General features: G+C 37.1%; 1 protein-coding gene across 35 annotated transcripts in view; it reads right to left on the reverse strand.

The window, feature by feature from the left end:
• The window catches only part of SYNE1 (spectrin repeat containing nuclear envelope protein 1), a 290639-nt gene that overhangs the window by 12517 nt on the left and 258976 nt on the right, over positions 1-19146 (reverse strand). For 30 of the 35 annotated variants that reach the window (XM_085576560.1, XM_085576559.1, XM_085576556.1 and 27 more), the window contains 14 exons: positions 17702-17889; positions 15921-16071; positions 12568-12750; positions 12018-12155; positions 11069-11260; positions 9841-10171; positions 8936-9004; positions 6872-7014; positions 5843-5969; positions 4492-4703; positions 2816-3016; positions 2332-2460; positions 1753-1965; positions 696-785 (listed from right to left, as the gene is read on the reverse strand). In XM_085576560.1, the coding sequence (XP_085432686.1) occupies positions 696-785; positions 1753-1965; positions 2332-2460; positions 2816-3016; positions 4492-4703; positions 5843-5969; positions 6872-7014; positions 8936-9004; positions 9841-10171; positions 11069-11260; positions 12018-12155; positions 12568-12750; positions 15921-16071; positions 17702-17889 (2367 nt within the window). The remainder of the gene's footprint in view (positions 1-695; positions 786-1752; positions 1966-2331; positions 2461-2815; positions 3017-4491; positions 4704-5842; positions 5970-6871; positions 7015-8935; positions 9005-9840; positions 10172-11068; positions 11261-12017; positions 12156-12567; positions 12751-15920; positions 16072-17701; positions 17890-19146) is intronic. The other 5 variants (XM_085576569.1, XM_085576589.1, XM_085576590.1 and 2 more) reach the window with 3 other exon arrangements.

The following is a 19146-nucleotide window of genomic DNA, read 5'->3' on the forward strand; positions in this document are numbered from 1 at the left end:
AAACCAAACCAATCTGATTGTCTTAAGAACTAAGGAAAAAAGCAAATTAATCAACCAATAGAATTGCAGAAAAAGACAAAATAATAGCAGTTCCAATTTGGGCTCAGAGTATGGAAGTGTTAAGTATTAGGCATGTATTGCTATATTTCTTGAATTTTGTGCCAGCGATGTAAATGGACAACTCCAGAGTTGCCACTGTAGCCATTTATTAGGTCCTGCACAACTAGCTGGTTTGAATAATGTTTTTGTGCCCTTCAGCTCTACTTAGCCATTCATCCAAAGTCTCAATAAGACCATCTGCAACCTGCATCAGAAATGACAAAAGAACTTATTGAGATTCTTGATGAAGCAGCTCTGAAGAGAAGGCCAAACAGAAATGGAGGACTGATTATACCAGACAAGACCAGACTTTGGGGTGCTGCCATCACTAGAGCAAAATACAAGAGACACGACATGCCATACCATGGTAAACCAACCACACTGACAGCCCTGGTTTCAGATAGTATTTACCACTTCTGATTCATGCGGGATGGGATATGCAGCAGGGTAGGGGAAAGCAGCTGTGTTTTCCTTTTGGTTTATGCCATTTCTTTTCCTAACAAGTGGGAAGGGGTGACTTCCAGCTGGCTAGAATTGCTGTAGATATGTATAGTTCCCATCCAAGTGGTGGAAGAATATAAATTACATTAAATTACCGTTCTCTGTCTGCTTGGAGTGCTTCTTCCAGATACAGGACTCACTGAGCCTGATGTGTCTAATTCATCAGAAGACCATGAGGACAATTCCTATAGGTCAGAAGGAATGGAGCTCAGAAATAGAGCAACTAGCTGTACAGGTAAGCAAACTGGAAAAATTATCCCGAGTGAACTTCCAACAAAGTTATTTCCAAGCCCAACAAAATAAAGCAGCTAAATTTTGTTACCAAATTTTAAAAGACTAAGGCATTGCATGTTTTCTCTGTCAGCCCTAAAGGAGAAGAAAAGCAAACAGTAGTTAAAACTTTCTTTGCTCAGGTGACACATTTTCCACCGAAGTCAATACAGGGGAAAAACCAGTTGTTCTTTATTGGCTGTGAACTACAAGAAAAGTTTGGTACTACCAAGATTTTAATTAAACAGGTAGAAATCCACTAAAAGGAGGGAAGAGCTGAATTCTTGTGCTTTAAGCACACTGCTAATCTAAGTCCTTTAAAAAAGTGAACTAAAGGAGAGCCTTGAAATCTTTACTATGTATCTGTCACTGCTGGCAGACATATGTGTAATGCCCTCTCAAACACCTGAGACATACAGCAACTGGAAAAAATTTGGACTATGGCTCACAGGCTAAGAGGCACATATAAGGGACTCCTTACCCTATTACAGAATTTATTTTATGCTTTTTATTCTCTCTTTGACAGAGCGTGCATTAACTTCCTTTCCAGTGAAAACTGACATACTATAATTTTCAGTACTGCTACTGGAATAATTATCTCATATACTTTGCCAGTTGACTGATTCAGTAATGGCAGGGTAAACAAACCAAGAAGTTCAGTAATTGCTACACCAAATAGAAAAAAAATACTGAATTTAAACCCCGCCCCCCCCCCCATATCAGAAGAGATATTTACAATATGAGGTTTAAGAATACTTTATCCCATCTTGATAAGCACTGCAAACCACAGAAACAGAGCAGCCAATAGCAATGATCAGAGAAAGGCAGTCGGAAGAGCAGGAAGCACGCAGTGAACAGAAAGGAATAGAAGACGTGACTTACCAGTTGACTACTTGAAATGTCTAGAATTTTCTCTAGGTCTTTAATATGACGTGTGACCTCTTTCAAGAGCAGCTTCAGTCTGTTTCCAATGACATGTACCTTTTCTTTGGCTTCAAGACAATCCTTGCCTTCAGCATTGACTAGCAATTGGCAAGACATATCTTGCAGTGATGCCACCTTCAACTGAGACTCCAGCAGTTCACGTCTGATTTGCTGTTGCCAAGGCAAGCATCAATTTTTTTTAATACCAGTCAAAAAAAAAAAAAAAAAAAGAAGTAGAATTCACAAAACTCAACATTTTAATTTAAAGAAATGGAAAAAAAAGAGAAGCAATATAAATTGCTAATCTGACAGGAAGATATAGAGCAGCCTAGTAGTTGCCTGAGTTTTAAAATCACATGTGCTACTAAGGAAAATGAGTGGTGTTCCCTACCAAGGCAAAGTCAGTCACTGACGCTGGTCTCACAGCTCTGTGTTAGCACACAATGTACAGTGCTAACCCTCACAAGAAAGAGAAATCTGATTAGATGTTTTCCTGGTGATATGTTTTGGGAGAGAAAAGGGTGATTATAATCCTACCATCAGAAGTCTGTGATGATCCTGCAGTATTTCTGAGTCCAGATTTGGATTGATGGGCACAATCTCATTTTTTCTTCTGTCAATATTCTCCAACCAAAGCAGCAAGCCATGGCTCAGTTCGTGGAAATCCTACAAATGATGAATCATGGTTTTCACAGGGTAGCAGAATATTCCAGTCAAACTCAGGTTTTTAATTTATCCTCTGACACATTCTACTAGCTAAATAAAATAATTGTATATTTCCAAGAAATATACAATAGAATACTAGAATACTATTCCAGAGATGACAAATTTTGTAAATATTGGGGTGTAAATCCATGTTTTAGGAAGCACAGGTTGAGTGCTTTGAGAAAAACCCACACCAAAGCTGTATTTTAGCTTTTACAGGCAAGTTTCAGATGGATCGTGAGCACACCAGGTAACTAAATGGTTTATATTTTCAGTATGTGGGCTCCTGACAATTTGAAATAGGCACGATACAGACCTGGCACTGTATTAATGCATCCTGCAAGGAGCTGCGCCAGTCTTCGATCATGCTGCACACGTGCTCCCAGCGCACATTCATCTGAGACAGGCGCTCCTGGAGCTTCTTGCTCTCCTCACTGTCAGACTGAGTGAACTCTGAGCTGCACAGATTGATGGACAAGATGATTGCTTTGCGGTTATCAATTGCTTTCTGCAGCTCCTTGATGGTAAGACAAAGGGGAAGAAAGAATGGAAATTGGTAAATCGTGACTTTCAGAAACATAAAGTAGAGAGCACACCACAAGACTGCAATGCTTTGCCACCAGCAGCTGCAGAAAGGCACCAATGACAGTCCCTTTACTCTAGATATGATGTTTCTGGGCTCACTCTGTGACTCTGCAAATGTTCACTCTTTAACACCAACTAAAATTTTACTGTAAGCATAAACAAGATGAAGCCAATTAAACTTGTAAAGTCTTGAAAGCCTGAAGTCAAAGTTGAATTTTAAAGATTTGGCTCATGTTTCAGATATTTTAAAGACAGAGTAGGTCCAACAAAACTTAAAGATGTAGCACAACTGTATTTTAGCTCACAATAAAACTTTTGCCCTCACTTCTCAGTTTTGCTGATAAACATGAAAACCAACATATTTTCAAGTGGAATTTGCTGTCATCAGTAATTTAAAATAAAATCTTTTACTGAGAGAAACAAAAACATACAAAGAGTACAAAGAACTTAAATTTATAGAAGCACAACTTGTATAAAAACTCTGATTTGTTTATATTGGAAGCCACAAAAGAATCCCCACCTCTGTTGGTTTGGAGGGTACTAATGGGTTTTCAAAGAGATGGTGAGATAAGAGCAGAATTCTCATGAAATGTCCCGTTTTCCACCTACTTTACAGCATTTATTTAAAAGCACGATGTCACAGCAACCTTTGCAGTACTTATGGCAGCTATATTTGGATTACAGTGAAGATGAGCACTGACATGCTTCACACGGACCACCACCGGAAACAGCCTCTACTATCTGTTCACCTCATCCCTGGCATGAAGCAGAGTGCATTTTGACATTGGGTCACTTATTTTTGTGTTCGTGCTTGTAAGATACTAGTAACTGAATGAGAAGTTGTGGACCACCACATTTGCAGATCTTTATAGCTGTAGAATACACAAGAGAGATGAAAAAGTAACATTCAGATTTGGATGTACCTGAGATGACAGAAGAAGAGAAGGAATGTTGCAAAGTGGCATCAAACTTTTCTGTGTTGCACTGGTGACATGGGGTAGGTTGTAACACCTTTAGACTCCATCTCATTCCTCCACACAAAGTAGTAATGTCTCAATGAGGCATTTCTTTTGAACCAGCTGTTTTGTTACCCATTTGAGTAGAAGAGAATTGATCTAACTTGGCACTTAAAAAAATTTCATCAATTTGGGTGCAATCAGGAGTTATCTGTACATTCTGTAATTACAGAATTGCTACAGAACTACTATTCCAAAACTTCATTTGGATAGTCAGTGGTACATTTTCCTTCCAAAAGGTGATTCAGAAAATCACTTTCCCAGCTACTTTACCAGCAGCAGCTCACTATGTGGAGGAAACCAGCTGCAATTATTGGCAATGTCTTCAACATACCTGTTGTACTCAGTTTTAGAAGGTAACTAACTCATGGAACAGAGAAATAAAACTCACTTTCAGTTTTTTAATCCTGAGCTCAATAGTTTGTATGTCAGTGCTGAGATCAAGGCGGTGGAGCTTCTCTAGTTCCTCTTCAGTTTCTCCCAACCAAGCCCAGATGCTATTAAGGTCAGAGTTGAACTGCTGCCATTGCTGAAGGTTCTGCTTCATCCTCAGCTCCTTGCTTAGAGCTTGAGCCTGGATTAATTCCCATCTTTCAATTACACCTGGAATTTCAAACACCAAATTCAACAAAAGCCAAAAAACCCACTCGCTTCACACACACACACAATTGCATAAACTGAATACTGTTCAGGACAAAAAAATGTTCTGTAAAAAGCCTAAGCCACAAACACTAACCACTGTAAAAACTAAGTTAGATTGAAGAAAGTGATGTTGGAGGGAAAGAACGAAGAACCTAGATGATTCCAGTCCACAGACAATTTTATTGATTTTTAATGTCAGATTTCTATGAGCAGAATTAAGCTGATACATGCAGGTCTCTAAAACAGGTTATGCTGGCAAAAAAAGACAACTTAAATTACCAGATAAGTGCAAACCAGGCAAGAAATATTAATATATCTAACTAACCAGATGTTTATTATTTTTATTGGTAGTTGTTCCTATGGTCACACCTCACTACATTTGCCTTAGCTATTAGTGATGCATTGGATAAACACCTGCACTAGAAAGAAATAATTAAGGGACTATTTCTTCTTGCTAGTTATCTTGAAATGCTGAGGCAGAAGGACAAGTTGTATTACTCCATCAACTTAAAATTTACAAATATAAACCCACAAAAATATAAAAGAGACTATATGGGTAGTTTATCATATCAAGCTAAGAATGGAAATGGTGCCTTTATACTCCCTGGGAATCCATGTTTTCACAATCCAATGCCTCTTGTTCTACAGCTGATGTTTAAAATTAGCCAGGTGAATACTTCTATCAGATGAAAATAAATTCTTTACTGTAGGCAGATAATAGAGGTGAAAGCTAATATTAGAAGAAACAAATGCTGGCCGAGGTGCTTTGAACAGCAATATAAGCAACCTTTTTCATGGGAAATCTTAAAGAAAAAAACATTGCTTCCACAGGGACCTCCTGAAAGGATTAGGGTTATACCTCATGATATTAAGGGGTTCTTAAAATGGACTTGTATGCCTAAACTCTTCATACAGCATACACAAGGAATACTTACTATTACTTATTATTCCTATTAAAAAAAAATTAAACAGAACATGATAACAGACAGTCATGTAAATATATATGTCAGCAAATAATACCAAGTGTTTATTCAGAAAAGCGTTGCTTGTGGGCTGCTTTCCATAATTGCTGCTCATCAAATGAACTACATGTTACTTACCAGCTGTTTGTGTTTCAGTACTGTTCATGTTAATGAGTCCTGAAAATTTTTCTTCTTCCTCCTTTAGTTTATATCCGAGCCTTCTTACTGCATCTATGCTTCCACTACATTCACCTAGCAGTTTCATCTGTGTTAACAAACAAAATATTCCTTTTCAATATGCACTGTACAGGACTAATTGTATGGACAGTGAGAATTACAATGCAACTTCCAGAAATTTCCAAAAGTAAGTTTAAGTGAAGAAAAAGGTCTATTATTTAACGACCTGCGCTGACACTACAAAAAAAGTATATTCAGATGATAAAGGCCTAAAGCATATGTTATACAGAAATAACTTAGCACCATTATGCCAAATCATTCTAGATGTCTTAAGTGCCATCTTTTCTAAATTTTAAGACACTATGGCAAAAACACTAGAAGACTAATAAAGAAAATTAACTTAAATTTGGAAATACTACTATGCATGCAGGTAGATAATTTTTAAATTCTGTCCTTAATAAAATTATTTGAATGGCTTTGAAAGAGATTTATCTTTCAGAAAAATCTGTCTGAAAAATTTATCTTTCATAGAGATAATTTATATTTCAGAAAATTTTTCTAACAAAGCTTTTTAATCAGGGATTCCATACATGCAATCTTGCTTATATGATGCATGCTTATAATTCATTAGCAAGATGAATACTGTGCCTGAAGCTATAAAACATGCTTTTAAAACCAGAGGAATTTCAAACAAGGATATCAATCATTGTTAGATGGATAAAAGCATGTGTGAGAAAGTACTTCTAAACATCTGCAAAAATGTAATAGGAAAATAAATTCCTCAGAGTAATGTTCCTCTAATGCTATTGTAAACATACGAATAACATAAACAACAATAGCATGTGGTTAAGGGTAGTAACCACACAAGTGAGTCTGAGAAGCAGTCACAGCTAATTGCTCTGCTGAAGCAGCTGCTTTTCCTTCAATGGCTAAGCTAAGCTAAGCTAAGCTAGGAGTGCATATCTGACTGAGGCTCCAAAACACACTCACATATCCTTTGTAAGTGGAATCCAGTTCTGGTCCCGTAGGTGTCTTGCTACGGATGATGTTTTCTGTTTGCTGTATCTGGAAGCGACTGGTGTCCAAGGCCTTGTCCAGCTGTCGGATATGTGCTTCCAGGGCACCTGGTTCACCTGTATCAATACCAAAGAAGAGGAACTGTCACCCCAACTTTTCCAAATTTCTTTTTTTTCCTTGCCCAGGCAGAATAGATATTAGGAATACTGTTTAGATTAGACAGTGAAGGAGAAAGTGGAAGCAGCTAAGTGATGTCAAAGTGATGTCAAAGATAACTGATAACAAGTTACATTAGAGAGTGTTAGCAAAAAATTATACCAATGAACAAGCTTGCCATAAGAATACTACAGAAGAGTCCACAGTTTAAAGTAGGCTTGCAAATTATTCTGAAGTGACTTTTCCCCATTATTGAATGCCTTGTCTTTTTTTTAAACAGAAAGTTCTCAGCATAGCATACTCTAACCTCACTGATTTTGGGAAACACCTTCTTCCATTTCACAACCACTGTCAAATAAAACCCTGCAACCCAAATCTCCATTTTTATTATCTAAATTAATGTAAAAATTTGGTAGTTTAATTTCTCTTTGTATGATTTCTCCCCACTTAAAAGCAGTAGAATTTGCATTTCCATGAAAGGATCCTATTAGTATACAATTTTTGAGATTAAAACTGGCATACAAATGCTAAGTGATAACTGTTATAATCATATTGTCAAAATTCATAGATAACTGGACATCTTGGAGGCCTGCAGCAAGTAATCCATGACTGCTTTGGGCAACCACACTAAGCAGCAAAATTTACACCATTTTTCCAATTATGTACTCGACAAAGATCATGCTTAACACATCTGAAAGATAGAATTAGTCATTCAAGCTATTGGGAACCAGTATCAGTGTTTTTGAAGAATTACTAACTTGTAGTTTCCTTATAGGGGTCAGCTGAAGTCTGTGATAGAAATTAGCTAGATACAATGCTAATGTGAAGCAGATTACAGCCTAGAGGACCACATGAGATCCTTCTTATCCATATTCTATCACTATACCCGATTTCCATCTGTTTACAAAGACAGTTTGAATTTATTCATAAAGACACAATTAAAAACATGAATAGAGAAGGAAAGCCTTCTGTCCACTGAATTACAGAAAATGGAGCCTCTTGGATGATTAATCTTTTTTCATATATAACACCACCTCACCCCAAATGGACAGGACAAAGTGCTCAACATTGCTTTTTACTCATTACTTTAAAAATTTTTACAGATCATAAAACTAAATACACTCATAAGTACTGCATTACTTATACCCTTAATCAATAACATTATTTCAATAATTTGGGGAGTAAATAGAAATGGATACCCCAGGCTTGTGTCACAGACACTAAGATTTTGTTTGCTTTTTGCAATAAAGTCATTATTTAAAAAGAGGAAAACTGTGAAATAATGAGAAAAAAAATTTGCAAATGCATCTGTTTCCTCCAAGAGAGTCTTCAAAAAAAGAGACAGAAGATTTAATCTTGTGCAATGAGAAAAGAAAATAATATTCCAATATATGAGTCTAAGATAAACACAGTACCTCAACTTGACATTTTGACCACATGAAACAACACCTAACCTAAACGTTTATTATCTGCATGATAATCCAAGATGTGTCTATGTTAAAAAAAATAAAATGCAAATCTGAAAATTAGGTATTGTTTTATAGCTTTTCCTTCTGCTTTAAGATGTAATAATATATTAAGTCTGGTTGATGGACATCAGAGAAAAAAGACCAATAAGATCAGGATCAGTTTAGTTTAGTTAGCCAAGGTGGGAAGGCTAATCTTCAGACATCATTGATTCATCCATGCCCCCAAGGGTACCTTTAAGTGCAATAGTAAAGCAGGAGGATAATTCTAAGTTAATATGCCAAAGCTGCCATGTAAGAAATACTTATCTTGTAAGTTGTGAAAAGATAGCAGATGCTAGGAGTAGAGAAAGAAGTTATGTTTGTGCACCATGGTATTTGCACCTGGCTATGCTTAGTCTTTTATGATGCCTACCAGAGATATTTTTGAGGGCGTTTTCTGTGAGTGTTACATAGGCCTCAAGAGTTTCAGGGATCTCTACATCTGAAAAAATAAAAGCACAATCTGAATTGATGGCTCAGCAATGGCTGTCTCCTTACAGCAGGAGTCCTTTTCATGGGATGAATTAAATAAATTGTTCCAATAGCAAACATTCTCTCTGGAGAAGGAAAAAGATGAAGACTGAAACACAGGGAGGCCACTATACAGTCTCTTAAGATCCATGCAAACCTGACTATTCACAGAGCAATGACTTGGAAAGCAAAAGACAGCCACAAGATCAGAGTAAAATACCCTGGTATGTCTTATCCCACAGCTAGCTCCATTTGGGCACTCTCACTTGTTAAGATTAATCACACAAAGCACAAACACTTAGAAAGGATTTCTAACTTCACTGGAGAACAAGACCCAAGATCCCACCTCAGACTAAACACTCATTTGCTGGAGTCTTGCCTGCATCAGGACAGAGTTAGGGTTTACTTAAACACTTGATGATTTTCTCTGTGGGTCTCTTCCACAGCATTCTTTCATTAGTTTGCTCTGTACTTTTTTCCATATCCAGTATAGTTTCTTCTAGTATCTTAGGACACAGGGCTGTTACAGATGACATATCCCATCTGGCAGGCCTCACGCATAGATACACAGCCTATTCCCTGCCATATCATGTACGCCTCTGCCATTTTCCAAGGCTGTCGTCATCCAGGAATCTCCACTGCTGTCTCTAAGGCCAGAGGGCCACTGAGATCACTTAGGAAACTCTATTTCAAGTCATCAGGGGCTATTTAAAGTACTTTTCCATGAGAATCTTAGCCACACAATCACACATATAACATTTGACTTTTTTTACTTGGAGAAAATAGAGCACTCAGTCTGCCACTTACCTGTTATGCCAGCTGCTCCTCTCAGGTAGAAGTCTTTTTCTTGTCCTCCGTCTTCTTCTGAGTGCAGTGCCCGTGAAACGGCTGTCTCCAGGTCCCTGCTGAGGTCGTAGTCATGATCCCACTCCAGGGGGATGGAGTCCACGCTCGCAGGGGTATCTCGCCCCGATCGCTCGCTCCTCAGCGGCTGGGAAAGAGGCAGCGAAAGGTTGGAAGAGGGGTGCGGGGAGAGAATGCTGTCCGCAGATTTGTCATGCCAGCGTATGTCAGAGAGATCTGCTGATTCATCCAGATCCACCTCTCTGTCTGAGAGGTCATGCTCGTCATCTGTTAGCTAGAAGCATAATGCAAACAGAAGCGATCAATGAAACGTGCAGAGGCACTGCGTGGTCAGCCTGGGTCAGTGAAATAAAGTAGCATTAGGTGACAGGCACACTGGTGGGGTTTTCATTTTGCACATTTCCTTTTGTACCTTCCCTTCATTATTATTATTAAGGTGCATTAAAATCCAAAACAACAAAGAAGATCAAAGTGCCAGCTCATTTTAATTACAAGAAATCTCACATAAGGCAAATATCTCCAGACTTTTACTGATGTTACTTCAATGCAAATATTAAGTTATCTGGAATAAATTAATAGAAAGCATATGTGATCTTTACCACGAGTATTGCTTTTACTATGTTATATCATATTTTGAAACCTCTGTATTTTTTTTTTTTTTTTTGCTTCTTTCATTAAGTAGGACTTGAAGTACCAAAAATTGTTTTCCTTTCACTTTCTCCTTTTGTTTTCCTTTTCCACTTTTGAGGTTGTGTTCAGTTTTGGAGACAAACTTCTGTCTCTTCTGATGAGTAAAATAATTTTATCATTATGTTTTTAAAAAACACCAACTCACTAAGCTGCCAAAAGCTGCCAGTCAAACTATCTGACAGTGCAGGGAAATGTTCTTATGACAAGTACCACAGTGCTACTCCCATGAATAAAGTTCTATAAATATCCAGTTGGCATGCATTTTCATGATGATTTACAGAAATTCCAGATTTCATCAGCTTGCCCTCTGAACAGGACACAAATAGCATGTAATGGAAGGGAGGCAGATGGTCAGGGTTGCAACAAAATTTAACCACAGGATATTTGGAAAGTTAGGTTTCATTTCAACATCTTTCCGCATTCTCACATTCGTAAATTGGCAATGGACCAAACAAATAAAATCATATGTAAATATACACACAGGAAGGCGGATAAGTTTCTTGTGATAGCGCTCCACACGCCCGAAGACCTCTTGGCAGTAACGACGCAGCTCATCTAGTTCTTCTTCAATCACAGCTGCATCCAGGGGCTCACTTTTCTCAATGAGTTGCTCACCTTGCACAATTATCTGCTCAATTTTGTTGTTGTTCAGGGAAATTTCTTGCTGGAAAGCCTGTGTGTAAAAGAAAAGCCCATGCATTATCAACAAAATCAAGATGAGGACAATCTGGGTAATTAAAGATGCAAGTATTAAGAGTTTTATAAAAAGAATGGTCTGGGTAACAAACATGGTTTGTGCCAAATACTCTTGTCATGGGCAACAATGAGCAATTAAATTAAATTTAGTGTTCCACAGTCTTTCAAGCCAAAACCAGTGATACTTCATGGTTTACCATCTCATTCCTTATTTGTTGAATTTGGAAAGAAATCTCTTCTCCAAACAAGCCATGTCAATGATCAAATGTCTAGAATGAACAGAGATGTTAAACCTAGGACAGTGGAATTTTGGATAATGTGATGTTTGCTATTATTCTCTCCAGATAAGGAACTTTCTGATGCAGAAATGGTTGAGAAATGTAGTAATTATTAGATATTAGCAATAATGGAAACCTTATATAAATATTTTTTACTAATATTTCCTATTTTGATGTGGGAAAGTACACTATCACCCCTGGTTTTTCTTTTCACATTTTTCACAGATCAAAGATTTTTCTATTTTGATAGAAAAGTACATATTGGAATCTGACAAAACTCCTAACTTTTGAGGTTGAAGTCTTGGCTTGCAAGTAAAGGAACCATATCAGACTGCATTTCTGCATAATGCTTCTTAAAATTCTTTTCCCACTATGCGTGATTTTCCCTCCCTTCTTTCATCCTTCCTTCTGTAACTACCCATTCTTTAAATTCTTAATGTAACTATTGTTCTTTACCTTAAGTTGCTTTATCTTTGCTTGGACATCACACTCTGAGAAATGCTCAATGTTGGTCAGCTGCAAGTCCATCTCTGTTAGCCATACCAGGATGCTGTCACGTGCTGTTTCAAACTCCTCCCGCTGGCCAATAAAATGCTGGAGGGTGGAAAATTGAGTGGCATTAAATGACCAGATATATAAGAACCCTCAGCAATAGTAGGAAAATTACTTTCATCCCCATCAAACCCAATTTAAACTCAGTACACCTTCTTCTTTCATTTCCTACATGCTTTCTGAGGTTCCTTTAGCGGTAACGCTATCAAGAGCTGTAATTAGCTGACCTATGAAAGTCATCTTCCATGAGGAAGGTGGTGTTTGATGTCATCAAGCATTTGCCTACAGTCTATTTGTTTACTTTGGACTAAGTGAACTGATGAGCTTCCTTCCTCTTCCAAAGGTAGAAATCCCCTCAAAACCACTGTGCAAATGCATTATACTGAAAGCCGCTGAAGTATCCTTGATTCCTAACTAGAGTAGTGAAATTGAAGTCTTAAAAATGGAAAAATACTTTTAGCCTGCGCAGGATGGAGGTAACTCGCTTTTGTAAATTGTCCCATCTCTGGTTCCCCTCATGAACCATCTGCTTGAGGCTGCCGTTGGAGTCCGTGCGGTTCTCCCGTGCCAGGCGCCGATATTGCTTATTGATCAGCTCCAGCTGAGTCAGGCTTTCGTGCACTTGTCTCTGGAAAGCCTAAAGCAGTATGAACAAAAGACACCTTCAGAATTTTAAGTACGGAAATCAGGATACATATATAGGTCTCTTGCCTTATTTTAACCTTTCTTCTGCGCTCTGACTTATGTAAGCCAATAAATTCCACTAGTTGGAGACATCTCCTGAGGGCTCCCTTATAGAGATGCTGTCTTCTGTTTAAAAAAAGCAAAACCATATAAACAAAAAGCCCCTCTCAAAAACCCCAAAAAGTGCATAAAACTGACACGGTTCACTGAATGAGAAATTGCAACATGAATATCCATTACAAAGGCAAAATCAATATAAGAAAACTAGCTCTTCTTTCTGTGAAATTATATGCTTCTGTATTTGAGAACAGAAGTACAAACAATGAACATGAAACTCTTCTTAAAAAAAAAAAAAAGGAACAGAAATCCAAGATTCCTGTGGCTTCATTGGATTTCTTTACACATATTGAATTTGCTGAAATGCAAACATTGAAGAAATTTGAGCAAATGTTTATTCTGAAATGTGATACTAAATGAGACATCTCTTTATATTTAGTATACTGGTGTGCAAGTAAGTTTTGCCTTAAAATATTCACAGAAAAGAAAATGTCACAAATATTCATGCTATATTATTTCTAGGCAAATGTTTGCACCATGTACTTTTGGTACTTGTTCTGCTTTTACAAGAACCACAGAGATGCAGCTGAGATGCACAGAGACTTGGCCCATGGCTTTTATGTTGTGACTAGCAATCATGAAGCTTGGAGGAAATACCTTGTAAAGAAATGACTGAATTTATACTTCTATTACTACTACTGCCAACAACAACAACAACAGAATATTTTTTCAAAAATCTACTTGTTTTTATCTTGTCACATCACATCAAAAGAAGGCCTAAAAACCTAGATTTCACCATCTTTCTTTTGAATACAAGTAGGGTTTGGATCCCACTGTAGTTCTACAAACTTGCTGTCTGATATTCTTTACAATGCAATAAAATAGTCAACGTCTTCAGAAACTAGACACATCCCTTAATAAGAACTGTAGAACTCAGATAGGTTATATCTCTACTTCTGTAGAGAAATTTTAATTAAACACGTGAGTTTGCTACGTAAAAATACATGCACTTCATACTGCACCATTCAAAGCCATAATGTGATAAGCACATTTCTGCTGTAATACCAGGGAAGAAAGTAAAGGAACTTGTAAAAAAGATCAGATTCTGTAAAGGCCTCTCAACATAATTATTCTCTTGAATGGCCATCAAATGGGGTAGGGGACAAACAAAAAAGAACAAATGCACTTGCAGCTAGGGTGAAATGATCAGTCAAACTGAATTAATATAAAGTTGCACAAGTATTCCTATATTAGAGGCACAATTCTGACTGTATTTACTAGGATAATGAAATCTAAAAGTGTGCAGCTGCTGTTTCACCTGTTATCAAGCCTTCACCAGCAAAAGAACATCTGTTAATTGCCTTCCATGTTTTCATCTCAGCTACCCAAGAATTCATCTGTTGCCTTCTTTCCTGTTACCTCTTTTAATTTCTCCATAAACTACTGGAGAGGAAGGAGTTTGTTTTTGTGAAGTCAGTGAGAGCCATCTCTAACCTCTGTATTCAAGAACTGAAAGGTTCCTATATAATCTGATGAGGTATTTTAGTTATGTGTTCTTTTTTTAAATTAAAGTGCATATATGGAGAAGAAAATCTAAAAAAAATATATGCCTAGTTAAAGCAGAAACCTGCTTCTGTTAGTATTTGTAAGTGGCTGACTTCATACTGAATTTACAGTAAGGCTGCTGAATGCCACTGGATTTGAATACCACATTGCCTTCCTGCTATTTGGTAGGCAAGGAACTCAGATGCTCAGGAGAAAAAAAAAAAAAAAAAAAGAAAAAAACAGAAGGAAAAATAAGAAAGAACCAAACTCCAGGGAAAGGAGGCTTTTGAAGAGGCTACACTGTTCTCTTTGCATCTTATTCCTGTTGACACTCTATAGACAGTAAAAGATCTACAAGTCTGCTGCAGAGGAAAGGTTATCATAACAACTGAGGTTCAATGAAGCAGACCTTGAGCAAAGTCAATTCAGCTGTAAAAATCAAAGGGTCAATATGATTGTGATATACTTGGCTTCTCATACAGAGACTTACTAAATAAGAGATTTAAATCTTGATCACCACATAGAGGGACAATGGGAAAGAGCTCTGAGACAGAGTGCTTGTGTCCAGGAAGCAAACATTTCTATACTATGGAAATCTACCTGGCAATAATGAAGTCTGGCCTAATGAAGTCTGTCTGAAACCTAAGCATGTGAGTGTCAATTATAGAACACAGCACTTCACAGTTTATGCTTTTAATTTAAGCATTAAACCAAAACCTATCAACTGTGCTTCGACATTGTTTAAAATTTGTATTTCTTCTTCACAGCAAATACTTTACAGTGTCTGAATCTTTACAGAATTGCCTGAATAATTTGTTCTCTTTCTTATCTCCCATCTTGACACAGTCTTTGCACATATGAGTCCAGGCAAAAGATTTTCCTCTCTGACTCACCAGGCGATGTGTATGTGTGCTTTACACACAGGTTTACAATCCCTTGTAACTATGAGACAAGCCCCTACATCGCAGCAGACACAACGGAGTCATGTAACAAGCTCCTAAGCACTGACCAGTGGGACAGCTTGTCAGTTTTGAAGCATGCTGAACTTTTTTAAGTCACAGGGGACGCTATGTGGACACATAACAATATTTGCATGAACATGAATTTCATGTATAAGGGTTCAAAACGTGGATATACTGCATTATACAAGACTTCAGAGAGCTGGCTTCAGCAAGTTATGAAAAGAAGAGATAAATCAAAGCGAAAGCTAGAACATGCAGCATGCATTCGAAGAGGCACTTGGTGAAGGGAGATTTAGGAAGACTCTGGAACTCAACTGATTGGACACACTAAAAAATTGCAGAAATGTAAAAGGTGAGGGATTTGATTTTGGTGAACAAACTTCCAGTTGCCACTTTCCACTGTCTTTTTATCTTAGGAACCTGCTACTGAAGACAGCTACAAAATCATCAACTCCACTTTATTAATACAGCATCTCTGTTGTAACTTGGTTATGGAAGAACACCAGCTGGCTGCTGCAATGTGATCAGTAGGTATTGAATTTCAACCACTATAAATCACCTCAAATTTCTTCAGTTCTTCCTTAGCAACAGTGTAAAGCACACCAGAGGAGCTTGGGAAAGCAGCTGTCCTCTCAGAGGTTTTTAACCATTCTTCAAATCTAGAGTAGTCATCCAAAAATTTTTGCCATAGCCGCCAGGTCTCTTCAATTCTGCAACAGATAACGGAAAATTAGAGAATGCTTTAACTGATGGCCAGCTGACCTACAGAACTTTAACCTGTCATCTGCAACAGCAAACTAGCACTGCACCAGACAATAACTGACTAACAATCTAACTCAGCCAGCCAGACTGATAAACAGACCACAGGGAAGCTTGACTCATTCCAGACTGAGCTAGAATAAGATGAAGGCTTTTTTTTTTAATGCATCTAATTTTGGAATCAGTATAAAAAAAAGTCTTACATTTGTAATAGGAACTCTAAAAAGCTGAGCACACACTAAATAACTTCTGAAATGCAGCGCCAGTGACATCAGTAAAGTTGCTCTTTAATACAAATAACTTTCTAGTACAATAAAGATCTTAAATACTGATAGCTCAGTTAACGTACCAGTACAAATCCACCAAAGTATAATGTGTACATTCTAAGAAAGTAAAATAGTTCCACATTAACTTAAAATAGGTCTGAATTGATTTGTTGGACACAAAGTTATGAAAGTCCATGTATGTTCATGACAGACAATGCCAAAGATAGAACTTGTAACATAGACCTTACAGATATATACAGTTCAAGAATTTCCATGGCAATAATATAAAATTACTTAAAGATATGAATCTATGGATCTAGATTCAAACCTAAAGGCAATAAATGTTTTGCAAAAAAATAAACAAGAAACTTTACTAAATATATTAAGAATATTCCACAAAATGAAATTCCATAAAAAGTTCAATTCAGCATTTTGAAACATCAAATTCTTCCTAGAGTTTTTAATATGACTGTATAAATATGACAGAAATAAGCTTCATAACTTACAAAGTTAAAGAAAATATATTCAAGAAAATATAGGAGTTTAAATCTGTAAACTTGTCTCATTACTAAGTTAGCACATAGTACAAAGCACTGCCCACATCATTAACCGACATCATTATTGCTGTTGAAATCATCAAATTATCCTGTGTGGGAATAGAAAGCAATGAATCTTCGGGATATTATGGTCTAAGCATGTGCAGTTATCCAGACTACACCCAAAAATCCTGGGTGCTGTAGCCCTCATTTGCTCAGCACAGCTAAGGTGGAGAGGCGAAGAAATTCCATCTAAGTGCTCAGTCATAAAATTCTTCCAAACAAACAAAGTCAGATATAAGAGAAACTGCTGAGGAAAACCGGCTACATATAAATCCTGAATACCTAGAATAATATTTCTATTCAATACCTATTAATACCTATTCAATAACGAGTTTACCAACAACCTCAGCAGTTCTTGTGTAAATTTAAGTGTTACAGCCTCCCTTTTAGGTCATGTTTTCTACATCTCTTGGAGTCATTGCTATCATATAAACTTTCTCTAGTATCTCTCTCATCATATCTACAAAGCATGTGAAATAATAAATAATTCTATTAAAGGACTTGTGCGTGAAATTTGATGATTGTTATCTGTACTTTGTATAAAGGCATATGCAACCCAAAATTTCATTTTTTTCATAGAGGCACAGTAGGTATTGGCTTCTACTCAGTGTATGATCTTTTTCTGAACCTTACACTCTGCAACCATATAATATACATTCCATGCTGTATTTCTGCCTGCAGAAGGAAATACTAATCTCTAGGTGTTTTAGACTTACTTAAGTCGTCTTTCCATCGACATTGCACAAATATTTCTCCACTTTCTGTCCAGATTGCGTGTAGCCTGCTGGATAGAGTCACACTCTGCTTCTGTGGCACAAGCATCACAGTCATGAAGAAGTACTTCACATAGATTGAGAACAGATGCCACGCCAGTGCTGTGTTTCTCTATGTCCCTCTGGAGTTCCTGCAGGTGAAGAGATTAGTTCTTAAGGGAAAGTGCTAAACATGCATCCATGCAAATATATTTATCTTCCACTCATTTTAAAAAAAAAAAAAAAAAGCTTGCAAAGAGAAGAAATACATCTAGTAATACCAATTAAGAGAGTGCACCTACACAAGTAGTGATGCAATGTTATCAATGAGGCCAGGAGAACCTGGCAGCATGCACAGCTCTCCCAGGGACTGCCAGAGCTCTGCATGCTCAGCTGAGCATCTTTCACACACATTTAATCAACATCACCAATAAATGGTAGAATTATTCTCAGCCCTTTCCCATTATCACAGAGAATGTAAAGCAGAAGTTAGTAAAAGAAGTGTGACAAGAAGTACATTCTTATGTACTGCAAGGGTTTGGCAGAGGGACTCTTCATGAACATGCTGCTCCCCATGTGAGATAGCTCCAAAGTGGCATGTTTGACATGGAGATTGGCACAGCAGCACATGTTGAACAGTGCATGTGTAAGATATTTTTCTTCCTTCAAGTTTCCAGTTCTATAGTATTTTCACTGGAAATAGAAAACAAAAATTCCAGACACCTAAAGAAAATGCACTCACATTGTCTTAGCATTTGTGATCAGCATTAGTTTTCCTGACAGTTTCTTGGTTTCAACGGTTTGTTCTACACTGATGATAATGTTAGTTTTGATCTCCAGATTAAAGTAAAGACATATAAGATTATATGGAAAAATATGGACAAAGTATGGAAAATAACAAAGCCAAGACAACCTAATTCCAATTGTGACAAAGAAATAGTAATCTAACTGCATCAGAAAGTGTTATATTGCATCTAGAATACTAGGTTCAATTCTGATTCAGATGAAGAAAGGAACCAATAGGACAATTAGAGACATGGACATTTATGTAGGAGAATGTGGCAGCCTGAAGATGAGTAGAGATAAACTGCTCTATAATTTTGCTATTGATGTAAACTATGGCATGCAAAGTGAAATACTGTGTCTATACACAATGTCTACACATATTTAAGGTGTAACCTCCTCTAGTTCCTCTAACTACAGGAACTTTTCTTACAGCTAGAAACATGAAAATGTCTTCCAGCAGGAAATGCAATTTGAATTAAAAACCTCAGGATATTTGAAATATAACAAGGTGGATCTACACAGATCTCATTTTTTTGGTTGTTTGTAATTACTTGGCTTTCACTTAATGAAGTAATCTACTTCATCTTTTCAACTAGGAAGTTATTTTGTAAACATCTACTTTA

The sequence above is a fragment of the Lonchura striata genome, chromosome 3, assembly GCF_050655825.1.
Source record: "Lonchura striata isolate lonStrDom1 chromosome 3, ASM5065582v1, whole genome shotgun sequence".
NCBI classification, from domain to species: Eukaryota; Metazoa; Chordata; class Aves; order Passeriformes; family Estrildidae; genus Lonchura; species Lonchura striata.